Source organism: Camellia sinensis, chromosome 3, assembly GCF_055761805.1.
Source record: "Camellia sinensis isolate YWXY chromosome 3, ASM5576180v1, whole genome shotgun sequence".
NCBI classification, from domain to species: domain Eukaryota; kingdom Viridiplantae; phylum Streptophyta; class Magnoliopsida; order Ericales; family Theaceae; genus Camellia; species Camellia sinensis.
In genome coordinates this window covers 28,450,209-28,475,117 of record NC_138963.1, presented here as the reverse complement: position 1 = coordinate 28,475,117, position 24,909 = coordinate 28,450,209, and the positions used below count along the sequence as shown (strand labels likewise).

At 34.9% G+C, this 24,909-nt stretch overlaps 2 protein-coding genes and 1 long non-coding RNA gene across 3 annotated transcripts; all 3 read left to right on the top strand.

Annotated features, from left to right (window-relative positions):
• Positions 1–2,292: 2,292 nt before the first annotated feature.
• On the top strand, positions 2,293–19,920 carry LOC145822424 (uncharacterized). Its single transcript, XM_082919407.1, has 8 exons — positions 2,293–2,776; positions 17,490–17,684; positions 17,798–18,079; positions 18,419–18,453; positions 18,537–18,626; positions 18,998–19,097; positions 19,178–19,575; positions 19,767–19,920. Exons 1-8 carry the CDS (start codon positions 2,464–2,466, stop codon positions 19,899–19,901), a joined length of 1,548 nt encoding a protein of 515 aa, XP_082775533.1. The 5' UTR covers positions 2,293–2,463; the 3' UTR covers positions 19,902–19,920.
• A 54-nt stretch (positions 19,921–19,974) lies between these two features.
• Positions 19,975–21,937, top strand: LOC145822425 (uncharacterized). The gene is made up of 2 exons (XM_082919408.1): positions 19,975–20,611; positions 20,709–21,937. The coding sequence occupies exons 1-2, from the start codon at positions 20,270–20,272 to the stop codon at positions 20,742–20,744; spliced, it is 378 nt and encodes a 125-aa protein (XP_082775534.1). The 5' UTR covers positions 19,975–20,269; the 3' UTR covers positions 20,745–21,937.
• A 1,852-nt stretch (positions 21,938–23,789) lies between these two features.
• LOC145822423 (uncharacterized) lies at positions 23,790–24,604 on the top strand. Its single transcript, XR_014363669.1, has 3 exons — positions 23,790–23,927; positions 24,018–24,070; positions 24,177–24,604. It is a non-coding gene; the product is annotated as an uncharacterized LOC145822423 (long non-coding RNA).
• The last annotated feature ends 305 nt before the right edge of the window (positions 24,605–24,909 follow it).

Below are 24,909 nucleotides of genomic sequence, written 5' to 3'. Positions count from 1 at the left end.
TTTAATTAAATATAGTTAGCAAATCATGAAACAATGCTCCATTTGACTCAAAAATCTAATTTACTGGCAATTGAATAGTTTATCTTCTTTTTTTTGGGGGGGGGAGGGGGGGGGATAAACTTTATCTCCACTATTTTGAATTTTTTGAGTATTTTTCATTGAGGGAATGAATGATAAAATAGAATTAGAATAGAGAGTCTAATGAATGATACAGTTAAAACAGTAATTAATTAAAATAAGAAATTAGTTTTTTTAAATTAGAATTTGGCTCAAAATTTGTTAAAACTGATGTCGATGTTCTAATTAATCATAGAGCAGAAGGTTGTTAGATATTAAAAGAATTTGTTTTTTTTTTCTCACACATTAGAGCATCTCCAATGGCAAGCTATTGGAACTGCCATTGCCAAAATTTAGCAATAGTCTCCAAAAATCTTACCCCAGTGGACTGCTATAACCCTTGTTAAATTTGACAATTGCCATTTTCTCTGTCAAATTTGGCAACACGTTTGGCAATCATCATCCAAGCAAATAGAATTTGGCTCCAAAATTTCTATGGAACAAACAAACACATTGGGAAAAATCCAGCAGCAATACAATAATAATAAAAAATACTATTTTCTAGATTTTTGGAGATGGAGATAAAGGCAAAATCCCCCCCCCCCTCCGAACAGAACATATATATATATATAACAAATTTAGAAAACAACAACAATAATCACTACAAAGACAATAATCAAACAATTTTAGAGAAATTTCAAGCAATCTCAAACAAAGCAAAAGGAATCGCAACTAATTTCAAGCAAATTTCAAACAATTTCATAAATGAAATTTCACAAAAATAAATACTTGGAAAGGGGTTTGAAGTTTCTTCATCTTCTTCACTCAATTTTGTAGTGGTATCAAATGGTGGGGTAAATTATATATATATATATATATATTTAATTTTTTATATTTGTCTAGTCAGATAGAATGTAAATATTTAATTTTTTTAGAAAAAATTTGAAAAAGGTCATAAAAGATAAAATAAATAAACAATAAAAAAATCATTAAAAAACACATAACCAAAAATCCTATTCAAGACTTATAAAAAATTTTAAAAAAATTTTGGAAATATTTTTGATTTAAAATATAAAAATAACAGGTGTAAACAAAAAAAAAAAATCGAACACTGTTTCGATCAACCAGCCGGACGTCCGGGTTAGCCAAATTTTCCAGCCTAGAAAAGAGTTTTCAAAAGTGGGTGTAAAATTATAATTTGAAAATTCAAAACAAATACTACACTGAAATCAATGGGTGGAAATGTGTTTGGGGAACTTCTCCAAACGCAACCTAGTTTTTTGTCAAATTAAGGATGAACCAAATCTTTCACTAAAATTTCAATAAGCTTTTTTCTTTTAAATTTGATTCCGTCCCAAAATAATAGTCTATTTTGGAGAATTTAATTTTTTTTAGTAATACAATTATTACATTTAAAAAAATTAATTTTCAAAATTATCCTTTGATAGTACAGTATATTTTGTAGGAAATATCAATTATCATAATTATACTTTTTTGTGTTGTTAATAAATTTTTTTAAAAACAGAGAACAAAATAAGAAATTTATATTATTTTAGTCCTTAATTTTTAAGAAAAGACTTATATTTTGAGTGGGATGGAGAGAATAATAAAATTTAAGATGAACAAGTTATTTTTTAAAAACTTTTGATGAAATTTAATGAAAGATTGGAATAACTCATATCAAAACAAAATTTTAACTCATTTAAAGTCAAATAAAAAATTTAGTAAATGATTAGAGATGGTGTATCTATTTTTCTAGTCAGATCAGTCGTTTCCAAAATTTTCATAACTCATTCCTTAATTAAATTCATTAATCAACTTTCATTCTCTTAAAATTCAAAATTCCCTCTCTGCAATCTATTTTTCTTTCCAAAATTTTCACAACTCATTCCTTAATTAAATTCATTAATCAACTTCCATTCTCTTGAAATTCAAAATTCTCTCTCTCGAATCTATTTTTCTTGTCAAAATTTTCATAACTAATACCTTAATTAAATTCATTAATCAACCTTCATTCTCTCTTGAAATTCAAGGTTGCGTTTGGTAAAACTTTCTAACTATGAGTTGAAAGTAAGAGTTGCAATAAATAAATAAATAAATAAAAATTTATATTATTTGATCAACTGGCTGAACCGACCAATTAATCTAAATTTTCCCGCCTTTGATAAAGCTTTCAAAACTGAGTGTAAAATTAACTTTGGAAACTATAAACAACCATTCAACACAAATAAAGAAATGGAATCATAGTTTTAAAACCATTCCAAACAGAGTCCAAAATTCTCTCTCCCCGCAATCTCTCTCTCTCTCTCTCTCCACAAATACCTACCCCTCTCTTCCTCACCTTCCACATCCTACATTAACTCACTCTCTCTCTCTCTCTGTACGCACACAGGGTCTTTTGTTAGAATGGCAAAGGAAGTTGAGGAAACAGTAGTAACAGAGCAGGAGTTCTCAGCCAAGGACTACCACGACCCGCCTCCAGCTCCGCTAGTGGACGTGGTGGAGCTGACAAAATGGTCGTTCTACAGAGCTATCATTGCAGAGTTCATAGCCACACTTCTCTTCCTCTACATCACCGTCCTCACCGTCATCGATTACAAGAGCCAGATTGACCCCATCAAGAACCGTGACCAGTGTGGCGGTGTCGGCATCCTCGGCATCGCATGGGCCTTCGGCGGCATGATCTTCGTCCTTGTTTACTGCACCGCCGTTATTTCTGGTTAGTATAACCTAAAACCATTATTTACCATTTTACTAATTTAAACCCTAATAATTATACATATTTTTTTATTAGTTAAGATTGTCACTGACCTTTGTAAACAATAATTATTCTACCTGCACAAAAATATATGGCTGAATTGATGTAGGATTAATAAAAAGTGAGATTTATCTCATGTAAAAGGGTTCTGTTTAATTTTATATTCAATTTTTATGTTTCTAATTATTTATTTTGGAAAGAATTGAATTGTCCAATATTTTGATGTGAGCTCAAAATAAGATGATTCATCCTATTTATTTATTTTTAATTTTTATCATTTACAATGATATCATCTCACCTTGTTATATTATTTCGTCATTTTTGTTTGGGTGAAGTACCAATAAATGCTAAATTTAGATTTTGTGAACTGATTAGTCCCTAGGTTTTTCTTATGGACCCAAAAGTCCCGTTATAAGTGAAATTACTTTAAGGGATGGGGGCAGAACACGCGTGTGTGGAAAACAAAGGGTGAATGTGGGATTTTGCAATAGGCTGAAATTACACATTTACACCAAGCTCACTATAGATTTTTTGTGTTTTCCCTCCTTTGCAATCGAATCTCACACTATCAGGGTAGGAAAGTTTCTGTATTCCCAATGTTGAATTGTTGCGTAGTTAATATGACATTGGGTTCCAATATGTTCTTCGTTGCAACTTCGAGAAGTCGTGAGATTGAGGCACATTAGGATACAGAAACCCTACATTGTGTGAACGAGGGATTGGGTGTTAGAGCCAGCAGACGTTGAATTTGTATCGTTGAATGGGTGTTGCGGAGATGACAACGCCACGACCAAGTTAGTGATGTTTATTTGAGGAGTTGGGAATGGGAGGCCTATTGATAGGGTTTGCTAGCGTAGAGTTAGGGGTTGCAACGTTGGGGTTTAATACTTATGTCGTATGCCTTTTTTGTGGTATGTGCTTGGTATTTGGTCCACCACTGTTAGATTTTTGAATTTTGTTGGGTTTAGATTGTTTGGCAACGTCATCTGGTATTCAATCTTGTGTTGATGTGTGTTTTTTTTTTTGGTAGGATCAACCATTCTGTGTTTCTCTTTCACTTTTAGGTTGGGGTATTATCCAGGTGGCACATTTTGCAATTGGATTGTGATGTTAATGGGTGATATATGAGAATTCCACATACACATTAAACCATATAACCAAAATGTGGTCCTGGTTATGTGATCCTAATGTCTATGTGGTTTGGCATTATATGTTGGCCAACCTAGGTATAGTGTCCTGTGTTGTGGAACTGTAGATGTGTTGGATCTGCTTATATAACACGGCATTGACACCGTACTCAACTATGTCGTTGAACGATATGAAAATAAGGAGTAGTGATTATATTGTCAATGTGTATGGACATTGTTCTGTCAAGGTTTTCTAGTGTTTTTTATCGTTTTAATGTGTTCTTATTTTTAAACCAGTATGGGTCGGAATGGGTGGCTGATGTGTTGTTGTAGGTGTTGTTTGTATGTGATTCGTAAATTTACGATAGTTGTTTAGGTCTGTGATGGGAAATGTTGTATTGGTTATTATGTGTTCCGTCACACTTCTTTGAAAATGTATTATTGGGTCTTCCATAAGCTTGTGAGATTGTATTAATTGTTTCCGTATGTAAGGAATCGTTAAGGCATACACGTTTACATTGGAAGTGCGTTTATGGAGAGTGATAACAATTATTGAGTCCATGAATGGAACAATGTTTTGCACGTTTGGTGAGCGAGTCCTGTACAGGCATAACCTAAGTACACTGCAATGCACATGACAAAGAATATGTTATTCAACTCATTGTCAACATGATACAAACATATGTGTATTACACATTAGTATACAGTCGTTATAAGGAAATGATGAATTCAAACGTCGATCCACCTTGAACTTATTGTAACCAGGTATGTCGAACAACATGTATACCGGACCCGGCACCAACCCATCAAACTTCCCACAAATAACATCAACGATTCTCTCGAACGTCGATGCATAATGCAACCGAATAGCAGCATAACGACAAAATCCCAGCATCCATACCTGCGCATAACAAACACATGGCCATCACACATTCCATACATTACACATTATGGTGATGTATAATTTTTTTGAATTAGACACCATTACAGTTAACTTCTTGATTGAAAAAAAAAAAAATGAAACCCAGATTGAAACAAAACCACCATGATGACCAAACATGCTAACGTGCATCAGTAAACCAACATAGACACATCGAGACCACCGAATGCGAAAAAAATTGCCAACCCGTGTAGAAAACCACATTGATCAACCACCAAACAAACCCACATTACACATAAACACCCACCATTAACACAACACACGACAAACATGAAAAATGACCCCCAACCAATAACAATACCCACCCCCCTATCCAACTAAAAAATCACATCACACCCCTGTGCATAAAGAACAATCGACGAAAATGTACATACCTTGTGTCATTCTACTAGACCCGAGCAAATGCAACACCACCGTCTCTAGAAAAACACACTAGTAAAAAAGACTCTGTTCACTCCCCGAAATGCCAAAATCCACATCCACCGTGATACACTCCATCAAATCTCACACACAGAATAATATCAATCACGTCTTACCCACCAAATCTCACACACCCAGGAATTTGTTCCCAAAATGAATCATTAAAAAGGGTATTCTATTCAAGAGATACGCCTTTTCAAAAAAAAACTAGGACCTATCCGTCCATAAGAAAACTCTTAGGACTAAATGGATCAAAGCTCCCCCATATAGGATTTATGGGTAAATTCTCCTTTTTGTTTTGTAGTATATTTTAAAATTATATTTATTATTGGAAAATATTACGAACCCCAAATAATCTACCAAACTTCGACCCACACAAACTCACACAAGTGAGAGATTTGGCAGAAAATTTAGTAGATTATTTGGGATCCCTAACATCACTCTTTATCATTTATTTATTACAAGAGTCTAGTTAATATGTGCTTTTAGAATAAATTCTAAAAATATTTAAAAATATTATGGTCTTGTTTGGTTTGTTTTTAAAATATTTCGATATTTCTTTAGAAAATTATTTTCTTGTTGCTGCTTATTTGTGATAGCTTCCAAGACTTTCGACTTTTAGGTTCTCCTTTATCTTCCTTCTTATATGTAGTTACATCAATATCTATGTTTGTGTTTGTTTATCTCGGTTATATACAATTGTTATACAAGTTTCAAATTTCCAATTCATTCCGAAACTAAACGAAGTTTAGGGTTTGAGGATTTATTTTGATGTTTGTTAATTGTGAAAATCTTGATGAAGCTTGATTTTGTGAATTGTGACATGTTCTTGTATGAAAGGAACTGCTTTTCTTTATCTCGATTGGATTATTTAATTTTTATTATTATTTATTTTTGAAAAAATCTGTATTGGAGTTTTGTCATTTAGCTGTGTGATGTAAGGGAAAGACTTTAAATTGTACTTGAAGGGTTAAGTTGCTTGTGGGTATTAATGGCAAAATCAAAGAATCAAACTTTGATTAGATAGTATATTAGTATCTACTTGTTTATATATATATATATATATATATATATATGTTCTTCAAAACGAAACATCCTAGGGTTTGGGAAAGATTCCAGCATTCACCCGAACTTCTTCCACCCAATTTGATTCGGATTTCGGAGTCCCTCTCCTCCAGATTTGACATTCATTGCAACCTATGAAATATAGATACTTCTAGATGAGAGTTGTATTTGTATCGAGTATCAATACTTTTTGGATACTAGCATAAACCTATTTGATACTTCTTAAACGTATCTATAATTTGAAATTTATTTTATTTTATTTCAATCAAGTACTAAATCGGCTATTCAATTGATCCTAAAATCAGAATATGTGGAGAATTGATCTAAAAGAGAAGATCAAAAAGTTTTGAGAAGAACTAGAAGAGAAAAGAAGAATACAACGGTCAAAACCTTAATCTCACAAAAACGGCCACAACCTTTAACAACTCAACACTATTATCTCAAAGCTAACCGAAAACTATTACATAGAGCCATATATATAGGCAACGTAGAAAACCCTAATTAAAAATAACAAAGTAAATCATGACATTATTTGGAAGCCTAATCTCTAATAAAATAAGTAACTAAATATACTAAGGTTTTAATTAAATTATTAATAATAAAAAAATAAACATAAATTAAAAAAAAATTACAAATAAATGAAATCCACGTATCACGTTCCGCATTGCCTAGATCATGTAACTTATTTTGAAAGTTGAGTTTTTCTTGCATAGCATTAGAGTAATTGTTAGGATAAATACAAGAGTAGTTTCCAGGTAAGAAGAATTGGGAAACATTGAGAATAAAGCATGTCAAATTTGGTCCAAGTTTGAGTGGACATAATGAACCCTCAATATATCTTATATGAATATATTATCAATATTAATATATAAAGGGGGCTCATTTTGGTGTTGATCATGTACTGAAGTTGTGTATTATTTTCCTTCTATCAAGTTATGGGGCAATAATCAAAATTCTCACAAACTCCTTTCCACTTAGAAACATTAAAATCAACTTCCCACAAATTCACATCCTGACAACTTCTCCCGAAACTGCTTTTCACTTGCCAACTTTCTCTTTCAAATCATATGGTTTCCTATATGAATTGGAGGATGTCTGTGGTGCAAGTGCTATTATAGATCAAGTGTTTTCTTGCTCCTACTGGTGTTGCAACTTGAAGGATGACATTTTCGCTTGAAGGCCTCAAGGTGGGTTGGGTCTTTGATTAAATAATGATTGTCATTCAGTTTCTTGTTGCAGTGGAAAAAATAGAGTTGCAAAGTACATTGTCTCTGTGTGTATTATATATATATATATATATATATATTTGCTCTATCAAAGAGGAATAGACTTTCCAATTCCTCCAAACCAATAGTATGGAGCAGAAGAACATTCAATTCTCTCCTTGGATTTGCTCAGTAATTTTATACTATCACCACCACCTTGGTTTAAATGACATCACTTATGTTGGAAATTGGGCCAGGTATTGGACCCGAATTTGGGCGCCTATGTGGCATGACCCATGGCCCATTCAAATTACCCATGTAATTTGAATTTGATTTCTTGATTATCCTATTTGTTAGGATAATCCTCTATCTATCTACATCAATCCTATCCTTAGGAGATATAGATAGATGGATATATATGGTTAGATATTTGATTATATATTTTAATATATAGAACATCAGATACGTGATGTGGTTTTTTATCTATAACATTTTTTTCCCTATACTCTCTCTCTAACTCTCTCCCATCAGAGAACGATCTAGCCTTTGCACAGTGACTAGTGTGGGTGATACTCATACTGTAGTATCACTCCATTGCTGGTTGTTCATAGTTAATGGTTGTCAAGCACGTGATTTACCAACAAGGTTCTTTGTTTTGGATTCTTTTACACAAGATATAGTTTGAATCATTTTACCTGTTGCGTTATCTGTATCTTACATTGGTATCAGAGCCATAAATGGGTATTTTCGTGCTTGTTTTTTGTGCATTAAAATATGTATATAATTATATATATATACACACGTGATATATGCATGAAAAATTAATATTTTTTTGAACTGTCCCCAATCAACTTGAAATTTACATATGTTGTGGTATATTTCATGTAGAATATATCTGCAAAGTTTCATGAAAATCCAATGGTCGGATTTTGAGAAAAATGGAGATTCATATTTAATTTTTCGAAACTTTGACTGCATGCTGGTTTTAAACGCTTTGTTTTTATGTTATGAAAATTATATATTTGGAATCCTTGTTTTGATACCTTTGAAATGGTATATTATGGGCTTGATTCCGACTTACGGTTGATGAGAAAAAAAAAACTCTAATTTCGGTTCGTTTTGTGTTTTGTGTTTTTAGTGGCTTAAGGAAGAAGATGAAGTGTAGAGTTTCTGCACTTCCACTCTCATTAGAGAGAGGGTGTGCTACACTCCATTATTTGTATTTGTTAAATGTCATTTTTGATACCACCATAGTTTTTATTTTGGAAAATGGAGTCTAGCAGTACCAAAATTGGACCAGAAAACACACCGGAAGGCAGCGCGTGTGCCTCATGCGCCAACTGACGCCGTCAGCGGCGGCCACATGCCATCACGCGCCGGGCGTGCTTCCACGCTCCATCACATGCGTGTCAGCCACGTTGTCCATGCGCGCGTGCCCAGCCGAGCTATGCTGTTTTCACCGCCGGCTTGTTTGGTTTGGCAGCTGGGTGTAAGGCGTTGTTTGTTGTATTTTAAAATCTAGAATTGCTTTAAATGGTCATAAGTAATTCGTTATAGTTTTGTTTTAAGCGTGGTTGGTACTGTTAGACTCAGAATTAAATTTTTAATCTACTGTAAAATTTTCAAAATTTTATGAAAATAAAAATATTTTTCCTGAAATAATAATTCATTATTTCTGTTTTAAAATGCTTCTGGTGTTGCATGACTAAGTTTCTGGGCTAAAATTTTTTCTGTAGACTACTGTAATGGTTTACTATTTACTGGTATGATTTTTTCTTTTTCCCAGATTCTGGAATATTTATTTATGATTTTATGTGTATTTATTAATTATTTGAAATTCCAGAAAATACTAGAAAATTTCAGAACTGATATACTTTCTGTTATGGCATAGTCTGAATATTAAACATAGCATATTGTTATTTTTTGCCTAGAGAGTTTCTAATATGTTGTGATTAGAATAACATGATTAATTGTTTTTTATTTAAATTCCATTATTAAATGTAACATAGCGTGAGTTGATTGTGAATCTATATTAAGATGCTATTGTATGGAATTAGAATATTTTATCATGCTTTAGACATGCCATAGTCAGTGGGAGGTTGTTCGGTTGAGAGAAATTTTTGTAGATTTACTCCTGAAAACTAATATTTTGCGCATGAATTAAATTAAATTTTTGGATAATTGTCACATGTGGCATAAGAGATGATTACGAGCATAGCGGATTTTCGATCTTGCGACTTGTGTAATATTGTTACTATTTAATTTAGATTTTTGCAACAAAATTATATTATGCTAATCAAATTAATCCCAATGCGAATTTATCTCTAAATTGACTTAGCTTATGGAAGTTAATTTGGTTGACCTAAACTTAGTAGAGATGTTCAAATGTGAACAATGTAATCCTATTATTTAGATGAGCAAAAAGTCTTGGAGACTTTATGTTAGAGTTTAATTGAGCCAGAGTAAGGAAACATGACTCAAAGTCTCCGTGGTTTTGTTGCCTTGTTTGGCACAATAAAAATTGATGCATGCGCTATGGTTAGCGGCATGCTACGTAGTTTTGATTGGTGAGTTTTGGATTTGTGAAATTAGTAAGCCCTCAATAGATCTGTATATGATCTTGACTATTGAGCTGCGCGGATTGACTTTGTAATTTAACTTGTACTAATGTTGCATCATTGGATAAAGTAACATTCAAGAGTAACACCATCTAAGAAATGCGAGCTTAAATGAATTAGTCATTAAGTGTAAGACGAGTAACCAGTATGAGCAATGTTTTGCTCTCTACCCAACTGTTGGGAGTGGATGGAGCAAAAATTTCGCGCACTATAATAGTGTACATTAAAGTATCACTTGAAGTTAAAAGATTAGCGCTTAGTAGCAGCAAAAATCTATTAACACTAAGTGAAAAGATTAGCACCAAGTGACTGCAAAATCTATTAGCATTGCCAACTTGTCCAAGTCTGGACACTTACTGTTTCCACACTTGAGTGTGAGACATGATGAGGCGCTTCTTTGTATGATTCCTTAGCTAGGCTAACGCTTTTGAATAACGTTTACCACTTAGCAAACGTTGCAACATAGTAATGAAAAGGTCCAGGCCGACAAGGTTAAGAATTTGACGCATGGCTTGTGAGAGCATTGTGTTGAATTAGACTCTTTAGCCTAATTCGCGCTTAAGTTACTTCGGGAGTTGTCATAGATTGATAGCTTATTCTCTCCTTCTTGTGGATAGTAGAATTAATTGCAAGTAACTATGAAGCGAGAAACAGAGATGGCAAAAGGAGTATCGTCATCTTTCAACTAGATGCAGTAAAGTGTATGGAGAATAAAATTGACCTGAAAGTGCAGGGGATTAGCACTTGCTAGCTAAATTTGCGACTTAGATGCACTTGATATCTCCATAACATCCTTTTATGATCTAGTGAACATGAATTTGTCGTGAGTCATTACCTAGTTGGGCCTAAAACCTTTAAAACTTGCCTTCGAGAATTCACGCATTAGAATGATTGGAATTAGTTTATGACATTGGTCATGAACTGGTGGCTTATTATACTCAATCACATTAATGAGAAGATGACATAGATGGTTTGAGTAGGCCCTCTCGGGCCCACTCGCTTGTGACATCTTGCTCTCATGTGAATGTGTAACTTTGTTCGCAATGGTTGCGCACAAGTAAGTAGGAAAGCTGCAGAAGGGCATTTGTATTGGCACATTTAGTTCACTATGATATTTGTGACTGGATATGTGTAAGGGTATGATAGCTAGCCTCAATCTTGACACATTTATAGATTACGATACGCATCTTAGTCAAGGCTATTTGATCTCCCATAAGTCAAAAGTTTTGAGATGATTTTTGACATTGCACAAATGAGGTTGAGATCAATTAGATAAGAGCTTTTGTGCTTTTAGTTTTGACCAAGGTGGCGAGTATCTATTTGAGTTTTTTCTGAAAACTCTGTGAAGAGAGATGGATGCTTAGAAAATTGATTATTCCTAGTACTCAGCAACACAATGGTGTAGTAGAGATAAGGAATTAAATATTGTTTGTGTTAGGTGGATGATGGCGCAAAATGTTTCCCAATTGGGAATTGCACTAGTTTGTTGCCTATATCCTTAACTAAGTACCCTCCATATCAGATTTTACACTCCATTTAAGTAATGGGTTAGCAGAGAGCCATTTGTGAGCGATTTGTTACCATCAAGTAGCTTATCTTTATTTTACTTCTCTTAAGGTTGCGAAGTTAAGACCTAAAGATCTAGGGCGCATTATTGTATGCTGTCTTGTAAAAACTTAGGGTCATGTGGCGCATTATTGTATGCAGTCATGTAAACCCTCCAGGTCATGTGCTTATAGATAAGCAGCTTTGTGGAAGTGTAACTAAGTCACATAAAGTTTTCTTAGTAAAGGTGACGTGAATAGAGTTTTGGAACTCTATAAAATAGAGAATTCTAAGTATAGCGGTTTATGCAGCCTAGTTGAGAATGGAAAGAAATTTCCAACATCCTAGGGACAGTGGGAGCAATGTGCCTACTAGTGGATTACTCCATTAGAGGAGATTACTCTACATTCTTAGTTGCGTGGTAGAGAATATGAAAATTTTCCACGTCATCAGTAGGTGATTGAGAGGGAAACATTCATGATTGCTCCACAAGATGATAAAGAGCCTAGGATAATGCCAAAGGCTCTCTAGTCTCCTACTTTTAGAAAAGTGGATCAATGTTGCGCAGTTTAAGACAAAGTCTTTGAGGATTAACCATTTCTATAATTTGGTTGACTTTCCGCTATGACGCGAAACTGTTCTAAAGTTATGCGCGATTTGGATAGTCATTTTTTGAGGCATAAGGCTCGCTAGATACCGAAAAGTCGCACCATTGAGGAAGGTGTAGACCATGAGAAGATTTTCTCCTGGGGAGTAAGGTTACTTTGACTTAGGCTATGATTGACATGAGTTCAGAATTTTGATTTGTGGACGTTGTGACCCAACTTCTTGTTGGAGAATTGGATAAGTAGATCTGTAGGGATTTACCTTCTGCTTTTATGGTGAAAAGCTAGGAGCGCAAAAAGGATTGCTAGTTCTAATAAATCTTTTACGTCTAAAACAGTTACCCAAATAGTGGTTCTTAGATTTCATTGAGCCATGATAAGCAAACGATGATCGATGAAGACCACTGAGGCATGATCATTGGTCCAAAAGAAGTTTTTCCTTACTTAGTCATTATGAGTCAGGAATTTATACGGTTGTCGCCACCTAGGATTGGCAGTCCTCTGTTTTAGACATGATGGACATGGGTGATGTTATTTATATGCTCAGATGTAAGATCCTTAGAGATTGTTCTGGGAGAATTCTCGGTTTGTCTTTAATGACTTGCATAAGGAATATCCTAGAATGATTCTAAATGCGAAATTGCAAACCCATTGACTTACCTATCGGTAAAAGCTAGAGCCTTAGCTATTGAGTGAATCCTCGGATTGTCTTTGGGAGAAACAAATGACCTATATTCCTTGATTTTTTTTTTTTGTGGGAGCCTGAAGTATGCTATGTGGGCGTATTCGGCATAATGAGTGCTATCTCTTTAGATGGTCAACTGAGTAGTTTTAGACCTTGACCTTGCTCATTAGACTGTGGATAGGATGCTTTACTGGTAGTGTATAAATTTGCCATTTGTAAGATTCATTGCGCTAGTTGGGCACATCTTGAATGAACGTAGATTGGTCAACAAAATATCTTTAGAGAGGTAATTGCGCAAGAGGTAGTGATCTTGAACCACTTCATGTGAGGCGCACATGGTGGATTCTGTTGTACATGCTTATCGCAAGAGGTGCTGATAAGGTTTATGCTTGGAATCCAGAATTGCGCAGACTGTGGTCATGTTTTTTTTTTAAAATCGATCACTTATTTGTTGTGAGATGATGGGATGTTGACACTATTATGGTTTGTGTCATAACGATTAGCAGATGATGATGTGAGCAGGCAAGATTGGCTCACTCACACGAGCAATCACCCTTGGTGCTTGGGAGCGAGTAAGGATGAGACTAGTGGTTTATTTTTATTTGGAGCCAAGAAAGACTTAAATTATCCACTATATATGTCGCCTTGGTTACAACCAAGATGAGGTTGTGTCAAGGACCAAACATGGATGTTAGTACCCACTTTCCACGTTGTGCCTGTTATGATTAACTAGATGCGAGATCTCATTTGGCACCTGGAAGGCGAGCAAATAGAGAATTCGGGTTAGGCGCTAGAAAGAGACTAGACTAAGATTTGTACGGTGTATCGAGTATGATGTCACTCTTTTGGAAGAGTTACTCCACCGTAGCATGTATTCATACTCCATGTGCTTGGCGACCGAGTAATGAGGTTAGAGAATGGATCCTTGTTTCCTCACCGTGTGAGTCTTACGTGTCATTATTGATATGACTTTCACTTATGTACCCTTTTGTGACATTTGACTATGTCACAAGGTAAGGGGTTGATGTTTTGCTACCTTGGTATGTTGCTTGCGATCATGGATGATTCGGCCTTAAGGGGCATCATTGGGAAAGTGGTCAATCCTAAACTAAATGGCATAAGGGTAAGGGGAAGATCATCTAGTATTACATCATAGTTGTACATTCACTGCCGGCAACTCACATCGCTCTGTATGAGGCGGATTGAGTGAATATATTGCAAGAATTGAGAGGGTCAAACATGCTCTTTTAAGGAATTAGAGATGTTTTTGGACCGGTGTAATTAGATGGGTCTGGGATATATGAGACACTATTTCTATTTTTTGGGTTGATGTCCCTATGCTGGCTCATTTTGAGTTTCTAGTATAGAGCTCCCACATGCAAGTGTTTCTCAGCGGTCGCACGGTTCATTGGCTAGTATGGGATTGTTCAATATTTGGGAGATTGAGATAGAGATGTGGCAGTATCATGCCAACTCATGTGCGAGTGGGAGATGTTGGAAATTGGGCCGGGTATTGGACCCGAATTTGGGCACCCATGACCCATGGCCCATTCAAATTACCCATGTAATTTGAATTTAATTTCCCGATTATCCTATATCTTAGGATAACCCTCTATCTATCTACATCCATCCTATCCTTAGGAGATATGGATAGATGGATATATATGGTTATATATCTGATTATATGTTTTAATATATAGAACATCAGATACGTGATGTGGTTTTTTACCCATAACATTTTTTCCCTATACTCTCTCTCTAACTCTCTCCCATCAGAGAACGATCCAGCCTTTGCACTGTGACTAGTGTCGGTGATACTCATACTGTAGTATCACTCCATTGCTGGGTGTTCATAGTTAATGGTTGTAAAGCATGTGATTTACCAACAAGGTTCTTCGTTTCGAATTCTTTTACGCAAGGTATGGTTTGAATCCTTTTACCCGTTGCGTTATCTGTATCTTACAACTTAAAAGACTTTTCTTCATTTTTACGTACATATACATCTATGATAAATTGTATGTATATATAATGTTATGTTGACTTTTTTGTGTGATGTTGTGTATGAAGCTTTTCATAGTCATTGTTGCCTATGAAGCACGGGTACGGGTACGAATACGAATACTAGTACTAGTACGATACGGGTACTACATCAATACGGTAAACTTTTTAAAAAATAGGGTACGGGTAAGGCTTGGTACGCTTGTAAAAAAATATTCATTTTTAATTTAGAGTAATGAAAAAATTAATTAAATGATTTAATTTGTTAAGGTTCAACTTACAATTAACATTTAATGTCAAAAGTAAAGGTATAAATCAAAGTTAAATGTCAATATAGTTTAATTTTAAAATCATGCTAAGTGTAAAACAAAAAATAAAAAAGAAGTCTAGTGAAAGGAGTTTTATCTCTGCAATAGAAGAAAATATTATTTCAACTGAGGTACGGTGCGGCTTGGGTATATACTAGGTACGTCTGGATACGCCAAAAATTAAAAAGAAAAAGCTTGGGTATGTGTTGTGTACCTGGTCAGTACGTATGCAGAAGTACCATACGAGGAATATACATATTTGCTCTATCAAAGAGGGATAGACTTTCCAATTCCTCCAAACCAATATTATAGAGAAGAAGAACATTCAATTTTCTCCTTGGATTTGCTCAATAATTTTATACTATCACCGCCACCTTAGTTTAAATGACATCACTTAAAAGATTTTTCAACATTTTTGCGTACATGTACATCTACCATAAATTGTATGTATATATATAAAATTTATTTTGATTTTTTTTGTGTGATGTTGTGTATGAAGCTTTTCATAGTCATTGTCGCTATATGCTTAGCTAGATATAGTGATCTATCTGCCTATAATTTTCATTTCTTTCACTGTTATTAATTTCCTATGTCAAATGTGTTACAAAGAGATTAAATAACTTCAATTTGATGATGGTATTATTATCCCCTGAAAAAAAAAAAACACAAAAATTGATGATATTCTAAACATAAAATTTAACAGGGACTTTGAATATTTTGTTAATTACTTTTTTATTTTTCTTTTTGTCCATTTTTTTTAAAAATTTACTGGGTTGCTGATCTTTTGAAGTAATTTACGGCATCATTTCTGGTAACATTTCATTTATACCATAAATTTTATATTTAGAATTGTTATTGTCTTTCAATGATTTATGCACACTTTGTGCTTGCTATGACTCCTAGTAGTTTGAAAAACAGCCTTCACAAAATTACTTTTTAAATTTATCCATTTCTTACTTTTCCAGAATTTGTATCGATGTATCCATATTGTGTCACACCTCTATCATGTATCCCATTCCATGCTTTATATATTCAACTAGTCACTTAATCTCTACCAATATTACACTTTGAATTTTTTTGCGTGCCGTGACTTCTAGTAGTTTGAAATGAAGACTATTTGGTAGACAAGAAAGTCAACACATACTTGATGTGCTTGAATACATCGTAGGGAAGCATTGCAACTCTTGATGATAGTGGAGTTATATGCGGAGCATGGGACTGGAAGTAGAGATCTTACATACTTTATGGTGGTTATGTAACTGTGTATATAAAATAACTATGTGACTCTCAAATGATTTGATTAATTATCACCATCTGAATAAATTAATCAATTTTTATTCAACTTTTTTCTAGAAATCTAAAGTCTGACTCAGCTTCGCCAAAATTAGAGTGTTTCCTAATTATAGATAAATAAAGAAAAATAGTTTATCCTAAAAGATTTATGACAATTACTTTTTAATTTATATATATTTTTATTTATGGCCGTATCCTTTAACATAATCCATATCCTACTTTTTTCAAAATTTGTATTGATGTATCCATATTGTGTCATAACTCTTTCTTGTATCCCTCTAGCCATGCTTTATAAATTGTAACTAGTCACCTAATCTCCGCCAATACAATACTTTGTACTTATGTCTTAATGTGAGATAACACAAGTATATTGGAAGAAATACTCTGTAATAATCTAATTGTAGGTTATATAGTACGTGAATGATATTTCTCTGCTCCATGTAGGCATGTTTATATTCTAATTCTAATTTTCATGTCTTATTGTTTATCATATTGTTAAGACTAATAATCAATCCATTAGAATAGACCTGTGTTTCTAATTCTTCAGTTACTTTCGGGGATGGGAGCAAAATTTTAAGAACCTTAATATTTTACAGTAGTTCCCTTATGGTAAGTCTGAATTTCTGATATCATTTTATTTGTGAGATATTTCATAGTTCTGCATCATCTTTGACTCTCCTAATTCCTGATAACTAACACATCAATATCTAAAGGACTCTAATTTGCTTAGGCTGCATGAAAAACCACCAACTGATCTTAGTTTCTGCATCAACATTAGGAACAATTCTGCAGTTACTTGAACTGATACATTCTTCCATTTTCAATTTTAGCCTGAAACATTTTATTCTTGAATTCATTTTCACAGTAGTGTTGGAGAAAATAGATGAGCAAGAAGGTTTCAAGCTGTTTGGGACCACAGATTCTCGTGAACCTGAAAATGCAATAGAAATACTTGAGCAAAGGGAGCAAAAGGTCTTATTTCATGAATCCACTGAGTTGGGAAGAGCAAGCAACTTGCGCAAAAGTTTAGATTGGGATACTGCTTTTTTCACCAGTGCAGGTATGCTTTTACAAGAAATCTGAAATATTTGGTGCCTTCTGCCAATGTTAACTCATTTCATATGGTTAGAGCAAGTTAAAATTCGAAGTCATTAATGCTTCATGCGTGATCAGGACTTCTAGATCCAGAAGAGTTGTTTATTATAAATAAAGGATTTGAGAAGGTTGAAGCTCACCTATTACCCGTAACTCAAGAAGATCTGTGTACGTGGAGATATGCAGACTCAGAATCTACATTAGATGGTGATGACTTCTCCTTGGACAGCAACCAAAGCACTGAGGTTGATTTGTTTGAAGATATAAGAGCATCCATTGAGAAATCCAATATAATGTCCAATATTTGCAAGTCAGTTTGCAAATCAGGAGTTGGAGAAGCCCACAAACGGGAAACCCACTGTAAGTATATTGCAAATTCAGAACAAATCTTATTGTGAATGGAAGAATAAATTTTTGCCTGTTCATTTTGTATGCGAATTGCAATGTGATTGCATTTAAGGTATCCCAAAGAGATTTAATGGGTAATCAAGCCTTCCGCTATTGTTGCAGCAGGAAATATTGAAACCTCACTTGTCCTAAATTCTTTTCTTACTCTTAGGCTTAGTAAGCATAATATCTTGTGTTTAGGAGGTTGGTACCTAGCCTTAGTGTCTTGTAAAAAAATGTTATATGGTCTCCCTTTTTATGCATCTGTTTATCACAAATCTATGCTCAATATCTATGGTTGCATCTTTTCAGCCTTGAAGAAACTTGATGACGTCTCTCGAAATAGGGTATGTGCTATTGATTGTAGTCTTTCATTGTAATTGTTCTAGCATTTATTGAGAAATTAAGTTCTCTTATATCTAAATATCAGGTGAAATCCACACCAACTTCTAGAAGCCAAAGCGTCTATATGCAAGGATCAAAAAGAGTTAAGGAGGTTGTCCATCCACAAATCGTCCAGGCATGTATAAATCGAAGAAAATGAGATTATATAGTTCCTTTTAGTATTTAGTATGCATAAGTGTATCTCAATTGCTCAAATTGAAAGGCTGCATTATTATTTATAACTTACAAGTTACAAGTTTGTCTAGGCATGTATAAATCGAAGACAATGAGATTATATAGTTCCTTTTAGTATTTAGTATGCATAAGTGTTCATCTCGATTGCTCAAATTGAAAGGCTGCATTATTATTTATTACTTACAAATCACAAGTTTGTCCAACATTTGGTAGTCTAACATGTTGGATATGTAGACACAAGATTGTGTAAGGAAATGAAATTTTAACTCTAGGATATGAATTAACTGAGTCAAATTTATTTGATCAATACAGGATGCTAAAAAGAACATGGTGTCAGTAGGACAAAGAAAAAAGATTTCCTTAGGTGCGGACCATGTCAAGATGGGAAATAAAGTTGCAACCCTTGGATCTGGTAAGAACCATTACATAATTTAAAAGTTCCTTTCTTCCAATTCTAATGGAATTTACATCAAAATGCATTGACTGTCACAGGAAAAGATTTAGTATCCAAGAAATCTGGATTGGGGAACTCATGTTGTTCCACTAGCTCTACAACATCCCTTGAATCATCTTCTTCAGTTTCTGTCACTACCAGTAATGATTCATCAGCTTCTTGTTCTCCATCTGGTAGTGCTTCGTCGTTGAAATCTTCCTCAAACTCGAGAAGAAAAGCAGATTCCAGGAAAAGTAGATTTGCAGCCTCTAGTTCAACCTCCAAGACTCCTCTCAGGTGCTTACTAGGAGACAAAATTGTGTTGGAAAATCCTGGTTTGTCCACCCCTTCATTGTCCATGTCAAACCATTCATCCAATGGTCCTGCAAAATCGACCAAAAATTTCAAACCTTCAGGTCTCCGAATGCCATCACCAAAGATTGGGTTCTTTGATGAGGTAGTTTTATTTTCTTCCAATTTGTTTAGTTCTATGTTATGAGTATTATTATTTATTACTTACAAGTTACAATTTTTGTCCAGCATTTGGTAGTCTAACTTGTTGGATATGTAGACACAAGATTGTGTAAGGAAATGAAACTTAACTCTAGGATATGAATTAACTAGCTCAAATTAATTTGATCAATACAGGATGCTAAAAAGAATGGTGAAGCTAATTCATTTCCTCATAAGTCACCCAAGAAATTAAGCAGGATGAACATGGCGTCAGCAGGACAAAGAAAAAAGATTTCCTTAGGTGCGGACCATGTCAAAATGGGAAATTAAGTTGCAACCCTTGGATCTGGTAAGAACCTTCATATAATTTATTAAAAGTTCTTTTCTTCCACTTCTAATGGAATTTACGTCAAAATGCATTGACTGTTACAGGGAAAGATTTTATATTATCCAAGAAATCTGGATTGGGAAACTCATGTTCCACTAGCTCTAAAACATCCCTTGAATCATCTTCTTCAGTTTCTGTCACTACCAGTAGTGCTTCGTCGTTGAAATCTTCCTCAAACTCGAGAAGAAAAGCAGATTCCAGGAAAAGTAGTCTTGCTGCCTCTGGTTCAACCTCCAAGACTCCTCTTAGGTGCTCACTAGGAGACAAAATTGTGTTGGAAAATCCTGGTTTGTCAACCCCTTCGTTGTCCATGTCAAACCATTCTTCTTATGAATCACCTGCTAGCTCCATTGATGGATGGTCCTCAGAATCATCATCAATTGCCAACCAAAGCTCCAACTGTTTAGAGGTCAGTTTTCATACCAATACTTCCAGAGGAGCTTGTTTAGGAAATGATGCCACCCAAGCATTAAATTTTCAGAGTTTCCCACATGATGAATGTTTCGATGATCAAGAAAGTCATCAAACAAGGTTTCCAAATCTATGTCTTGAAGTAGTTAGGGGAACTGCTAATGATCTTGCAAAATCGACCAGAAATTTCAAACCTTCGGGTCTCCGAATGCCATCACCAAGGATTGGGTTCTTTGATGAGGTAGTTTTATTTTCTTTCAATTTGTTTAGTTCTATGTTATGAGTATTACCTTGTGAAGTTAGTATTTCAATCAAGTAAAGCTTATCTGCTTTGGCAGGACAAAGCTATGCTGTCGACGGTAGGTAGAGCGTAGAGTGCTTTGCCTAATATCAGTGGGGTGACAAACAGAAAAAGGCCGGATGAACTTCAGACTACTAGAATTTTACTAGCGAATGGGGATACAAAGCTTGGTTCTGTGCAAAATGGAGTGATAAATCCTTCTTTGAATGCCATTCGCAGATATGCAGCACAGAATCAAGAGCTAGATAAAAATTCCCCAAAAATGTCCAGCACGTCTGCAACCTCGAGAAATTTACCAGGGAAAACTTCAAAAGGTCAGACTGATACATCTCCTCAATTGTGCAGAGAAAATTGCTCAAGATCTAGTAAAGTTATTGATGGGGGACATAATTCAAAAAAACTAGGCCTGCGTTCTAGTTTGAAGGCAGAAAGGAAAAGAACAGAAGGGATATTGAAAAATGAAATGGGTGGAGAGAGCAAGAGGCCAATGACAAAAGAACATGAAAGGGCCAGCAGGCGCCCTCTTGAGAATGACCCTCATTCACTTCATGACAACGAAAAAGAAAACATACCTAGTTTTGGAGATCATGTTAATGGTTTAAATAGATGTTTGGAGGTCATTGATCTCAACAGGGGCGTGGTGATAGAGCTCGAAGGGAAGAGGGGTTGCTCTCATTCCCACCTTGGTGACAATTTTGCTGAAAATGACAGAGCCCCCATATATATATCATCCTTCTCTAAGGAGTACCTTTTTCCCCGCCAGCAGGTTTCACCAAATATGCTGTCAAAGACTGGACCACTCTCTCTTTCGACAACAGTTGAGTTCATGCCCAGCACAAGAACTCCATTGGCGGACAAAAATTCTGCTCCCATGTAGCAGCAGATTAATTCAGGTTTATAACAGAATCAGAATCAACAGTAGACAAGGCAGTGGAAAAAGTGTCAAAACACTCCATTACATGGCATTGGAGATCAGATTTTTTTTATTTTTTATTTTATTATCTGAACCTAGGATTAACATTTCAAGGCATGGGTCTCTGTTCTATATTTCTCTCACCTGAGTTTATTAATCTTTAAGTTGGTTCTTCTGTGAACACTTCCCATATATTAGCAAATTGTCCGATCAACCTTGTCATTTAGTGTTTTTTGATTGTGCAAGAGTTTAATTGGATTGGAGTTCATAGTACTTGTATAGGAAAAATTGTTCCTGAATAAACACATACTATTTGTCAGATCAGATATAATAAATGTGTTGGATTTCTCATCTGTTTTGAGATTTGAATGCTAGCGTATGCTTAGCACATATTAACGTGGAGAAAACAAGTAAGGTAATATAGAACATCATTAAATCCATTGACATTCCAGGCACTGAAGTTAGCCACTGAAAATGCAGCAGTCACTGAAGTTAGCCACTGAAAATGCAGCAGTCACTGATCCTGTTCTGTAAGGATAAATCACTATTAATATGCTGTGAATAATCTGCAGGAAATATGAGAGGGAATTTAATTCTGAGCTTGAGAGTCTCGGGCCAATTTTGAGCAGCAGTTCTCAAGCCGAGCCATATTTAACTCGTCCTGCTCAGTGGATTCTTAGTGTTGGAAGGGACCAATAAGTTAGTTCTAACACTTTGCTCCGTCGTTTTTTGGGTGTAGACAATATTATTTAAGATGCCTTGCTTGCATTTGACTGTATGTATAGGATAGAGAGTTTTGTCCCTTGTTTGATTCTTGAGTTTTGACTGTATGTATAAACTCGTTACACTGCCAACCACCAACATATGTAAACTCATGACACTGTATTTTGGGTTTGAATTTGGGGTTAGAGATATAGTTTGTATTAAGGTGGGGTTCAAAGAGAAAATGGAGGGGTTTCATTTTGTTGGATGGGGGTTCAAAGAAGTGGGGGGGCCAAAGTAAAATGGTGGGGGGAAATAGCAGCCCTCATAATTTAAGATGTCAAATATGGAATGCCTTAAAACTCACATTAGCATTTCATCACAGAAATATGGATTTCAACATATAACTTATAAAAAAGCAAAAAGAAAAAAAAGGCTTTCAATAAATGAAAGCAAGAAGAATGTTTTCATAGCTAGGAGCAAGACTAAAGTGAGTGAAATTTAGGTAAAAATGAAGGAGCATAGATCCTATTTGCTGAAAGCTATCTTTGACATGTATATTACCAATGCTGTCCTCTACTGTGTCCTAAATATTTGTCCTCTACTGTCGGTTAGTCTGTACAAAAACTGAACATAGAAATGCAAAAGGGGGCCAAAAATGGTTCAATCAAGAGCCTGGTTATAAATAAGGAAAGATAATAGAGCATTATTTAATAAAACAAATAGCAAGAGCAATATTTTTGCTCAATTTAGAAATTGAGCAAAAATAGAAGAAAGCTGAAGGAGGACATAGGTTGAGATTGTACAAAAGGAGGTGATTGTCTTAGACTAATTGAGGACATGACTTTTAATAGGAACTAACCGGAGAAAACAGTTCAACCCGAACTTGTTAAGTTGAGTCAATTTGAGATTGAAGAATAAATTGTGTTGCTTATTGTCATGAAAAGGATAATAATATTGAGAAGATTTTTATGTGGTTTTTGTTAGGAGTGAGGCTTTGACATTGCTTTAATTGCCCTCCTCGAGAATTTTTTCCTCACCAGCTCAAAGAATTTTGTGGATGAATTCTAAGTCAGATTTAATATTTGTATTTCACTTGTTTTATTTTATGTTATTTTTTATTTTTTGGTGGCATGTTTCCCTTTATGCTCTAGTTTATACATGCATGGGTACTCTCACACTTAGGTCCATGAGAGTACTTAACTCAATATTTGGGTATTGCAAGCTAGCAGGAAGTGTCGACATTGTTGAACTGTTAGATCATTATTCTTTGAGCCAACTTGGCTGGTAATCATTGTCTTCTTGTGCCGATGCCATGTTCAAATTCCTTTCAACAGTTTTTCTGGTATATCCATCCACTTCTTCCTTGGTACTCTGTGAATCGGGGTAGGTAGAACTTATCAATGAGGAAACACGTATACATTGCATTCGTATGGGAATGGAGTGGTCAATATTGCATATTTTGAAAGTTTTGGTGAAATTGTTGCCAGGCTTGGTTTGTGTGAGTAATGCTTAATCAAATAGTTGTGCAATAGCTTTTGTTTGTGGTGTCATTGATTCTTGATGTGTTCTACCTAATACAGGTAGAAACTGCTCAACCTCTATCAAAACTGTGTCTTGAATTCCCAGATCTTTACATAGGTGAGCATCTTTAGTTTTAACTGTGATTGGGAACTATAATATAACCGTTTCTTTCTCTTCTAATTGTGTTATTTTTTTTGAAACATCAAGGTTGCTATCGTGAATCCAGAACTGGTCCCCTTGTTATTAGTTTTGAAGGCAAGGTACGGGGATAATTGCACGATGATGTCAATTAGTTCAAAATATATTTAATCCTTAACAATATGTTATTTCGAATGATAAAGACCTTCTTCCCATAATTGGCTGCAGGATCAATCAAGAGTAGAAGCAGCTGCGGAAGCACATTGCAAGAAGTTTCATCCTGGGGCTTTCTATGAAATCAATTGACTTGAGGGGGGTGAAACTGCTCGTCTTTGAACCATAGCCTGCTCGGGCATTGACTGAGCTTTGTTGTAGCGGCGTCAGGCGGCCTTTCTATCGGGGGATTAAGATAGTTGGTGGGTGGGTGGCATTGGAATTACAACGGGGGAAAGGTTTATTTTATTTTATTTTATTTTAAAATCATTAAGAAAATAATTAAAAATTAAAAATAGAACAATTTCGGAACTTGTAAAGACCTTGATTTAATTTTAGGAAGGGAATTGTTAAGCACTGTTGTCAGGCTAGTAACAAGCGCACAAGACAATGTATTAGTTGTTGGGCAAAGGAAAGAAATGTTGTTGCTGATCCAATTGAAACTTTCAGTGCCTTTTTCGCATTCAGTTAATCTAAAAAAACTATATATAAAAATAAAAAAAAACTCTAGTCTTGGTGATGCGAAAGATATTATAGTTTCTTGTTTTTATATATCTATCTGATTGTAAGGATGAGAATTGAGTCACAAACCTCATCTTTTAATGCGTGAAGTCGGCCAAACAACTTAAAGGACAACCAAACAAAATGAAATTGACCCATGGTCTAGGAAGTGACTGTTGGGATCTGGGATCCCGCCCAAGACCTTATAGAAATCAAAACAAGCAGAAAAACACACCCACACACAAGG

Bases quoted from the DNA above. Each gene is read 5' to 3' on its own strand.
- LOC145822424 (XM_082919407.1), top strand. From the start codon at position 2,464: ATGGCAAAGGAAGTTGAGGAAACAGTAGTAACAGAGCAGGAGTTCTCA. The intron at 17,685-17,797 runs GTATGCTTTTAC...ATGCGTGATCAG, and splicing joins TGCTTTTTTCACCAGTGCAG to GACTTCTAGATCCAGAAGAG. The intron at 19,576-19,766 runs GTAGTTTTATTT...TGATCAATACAG, and splicing joins AGATTGGGTTCTTTGATGAG to GATGCTAAAAAGAATGGTGA.
- LOC145822425 (XM_082919408.1), top strand. From the start codon at position 20,270: ATGTCAAACCATTCTTCTTATGAATCACCTGCTAGCTCCATTGATGGA. The intron at 20,612-20,708 runs GTAGTTTTATTT...CTGCTTTGGCAG, and splicing joins GGATTGGGTTCTTTGATGAG to GACAAAGCTATGCTGTCGAC.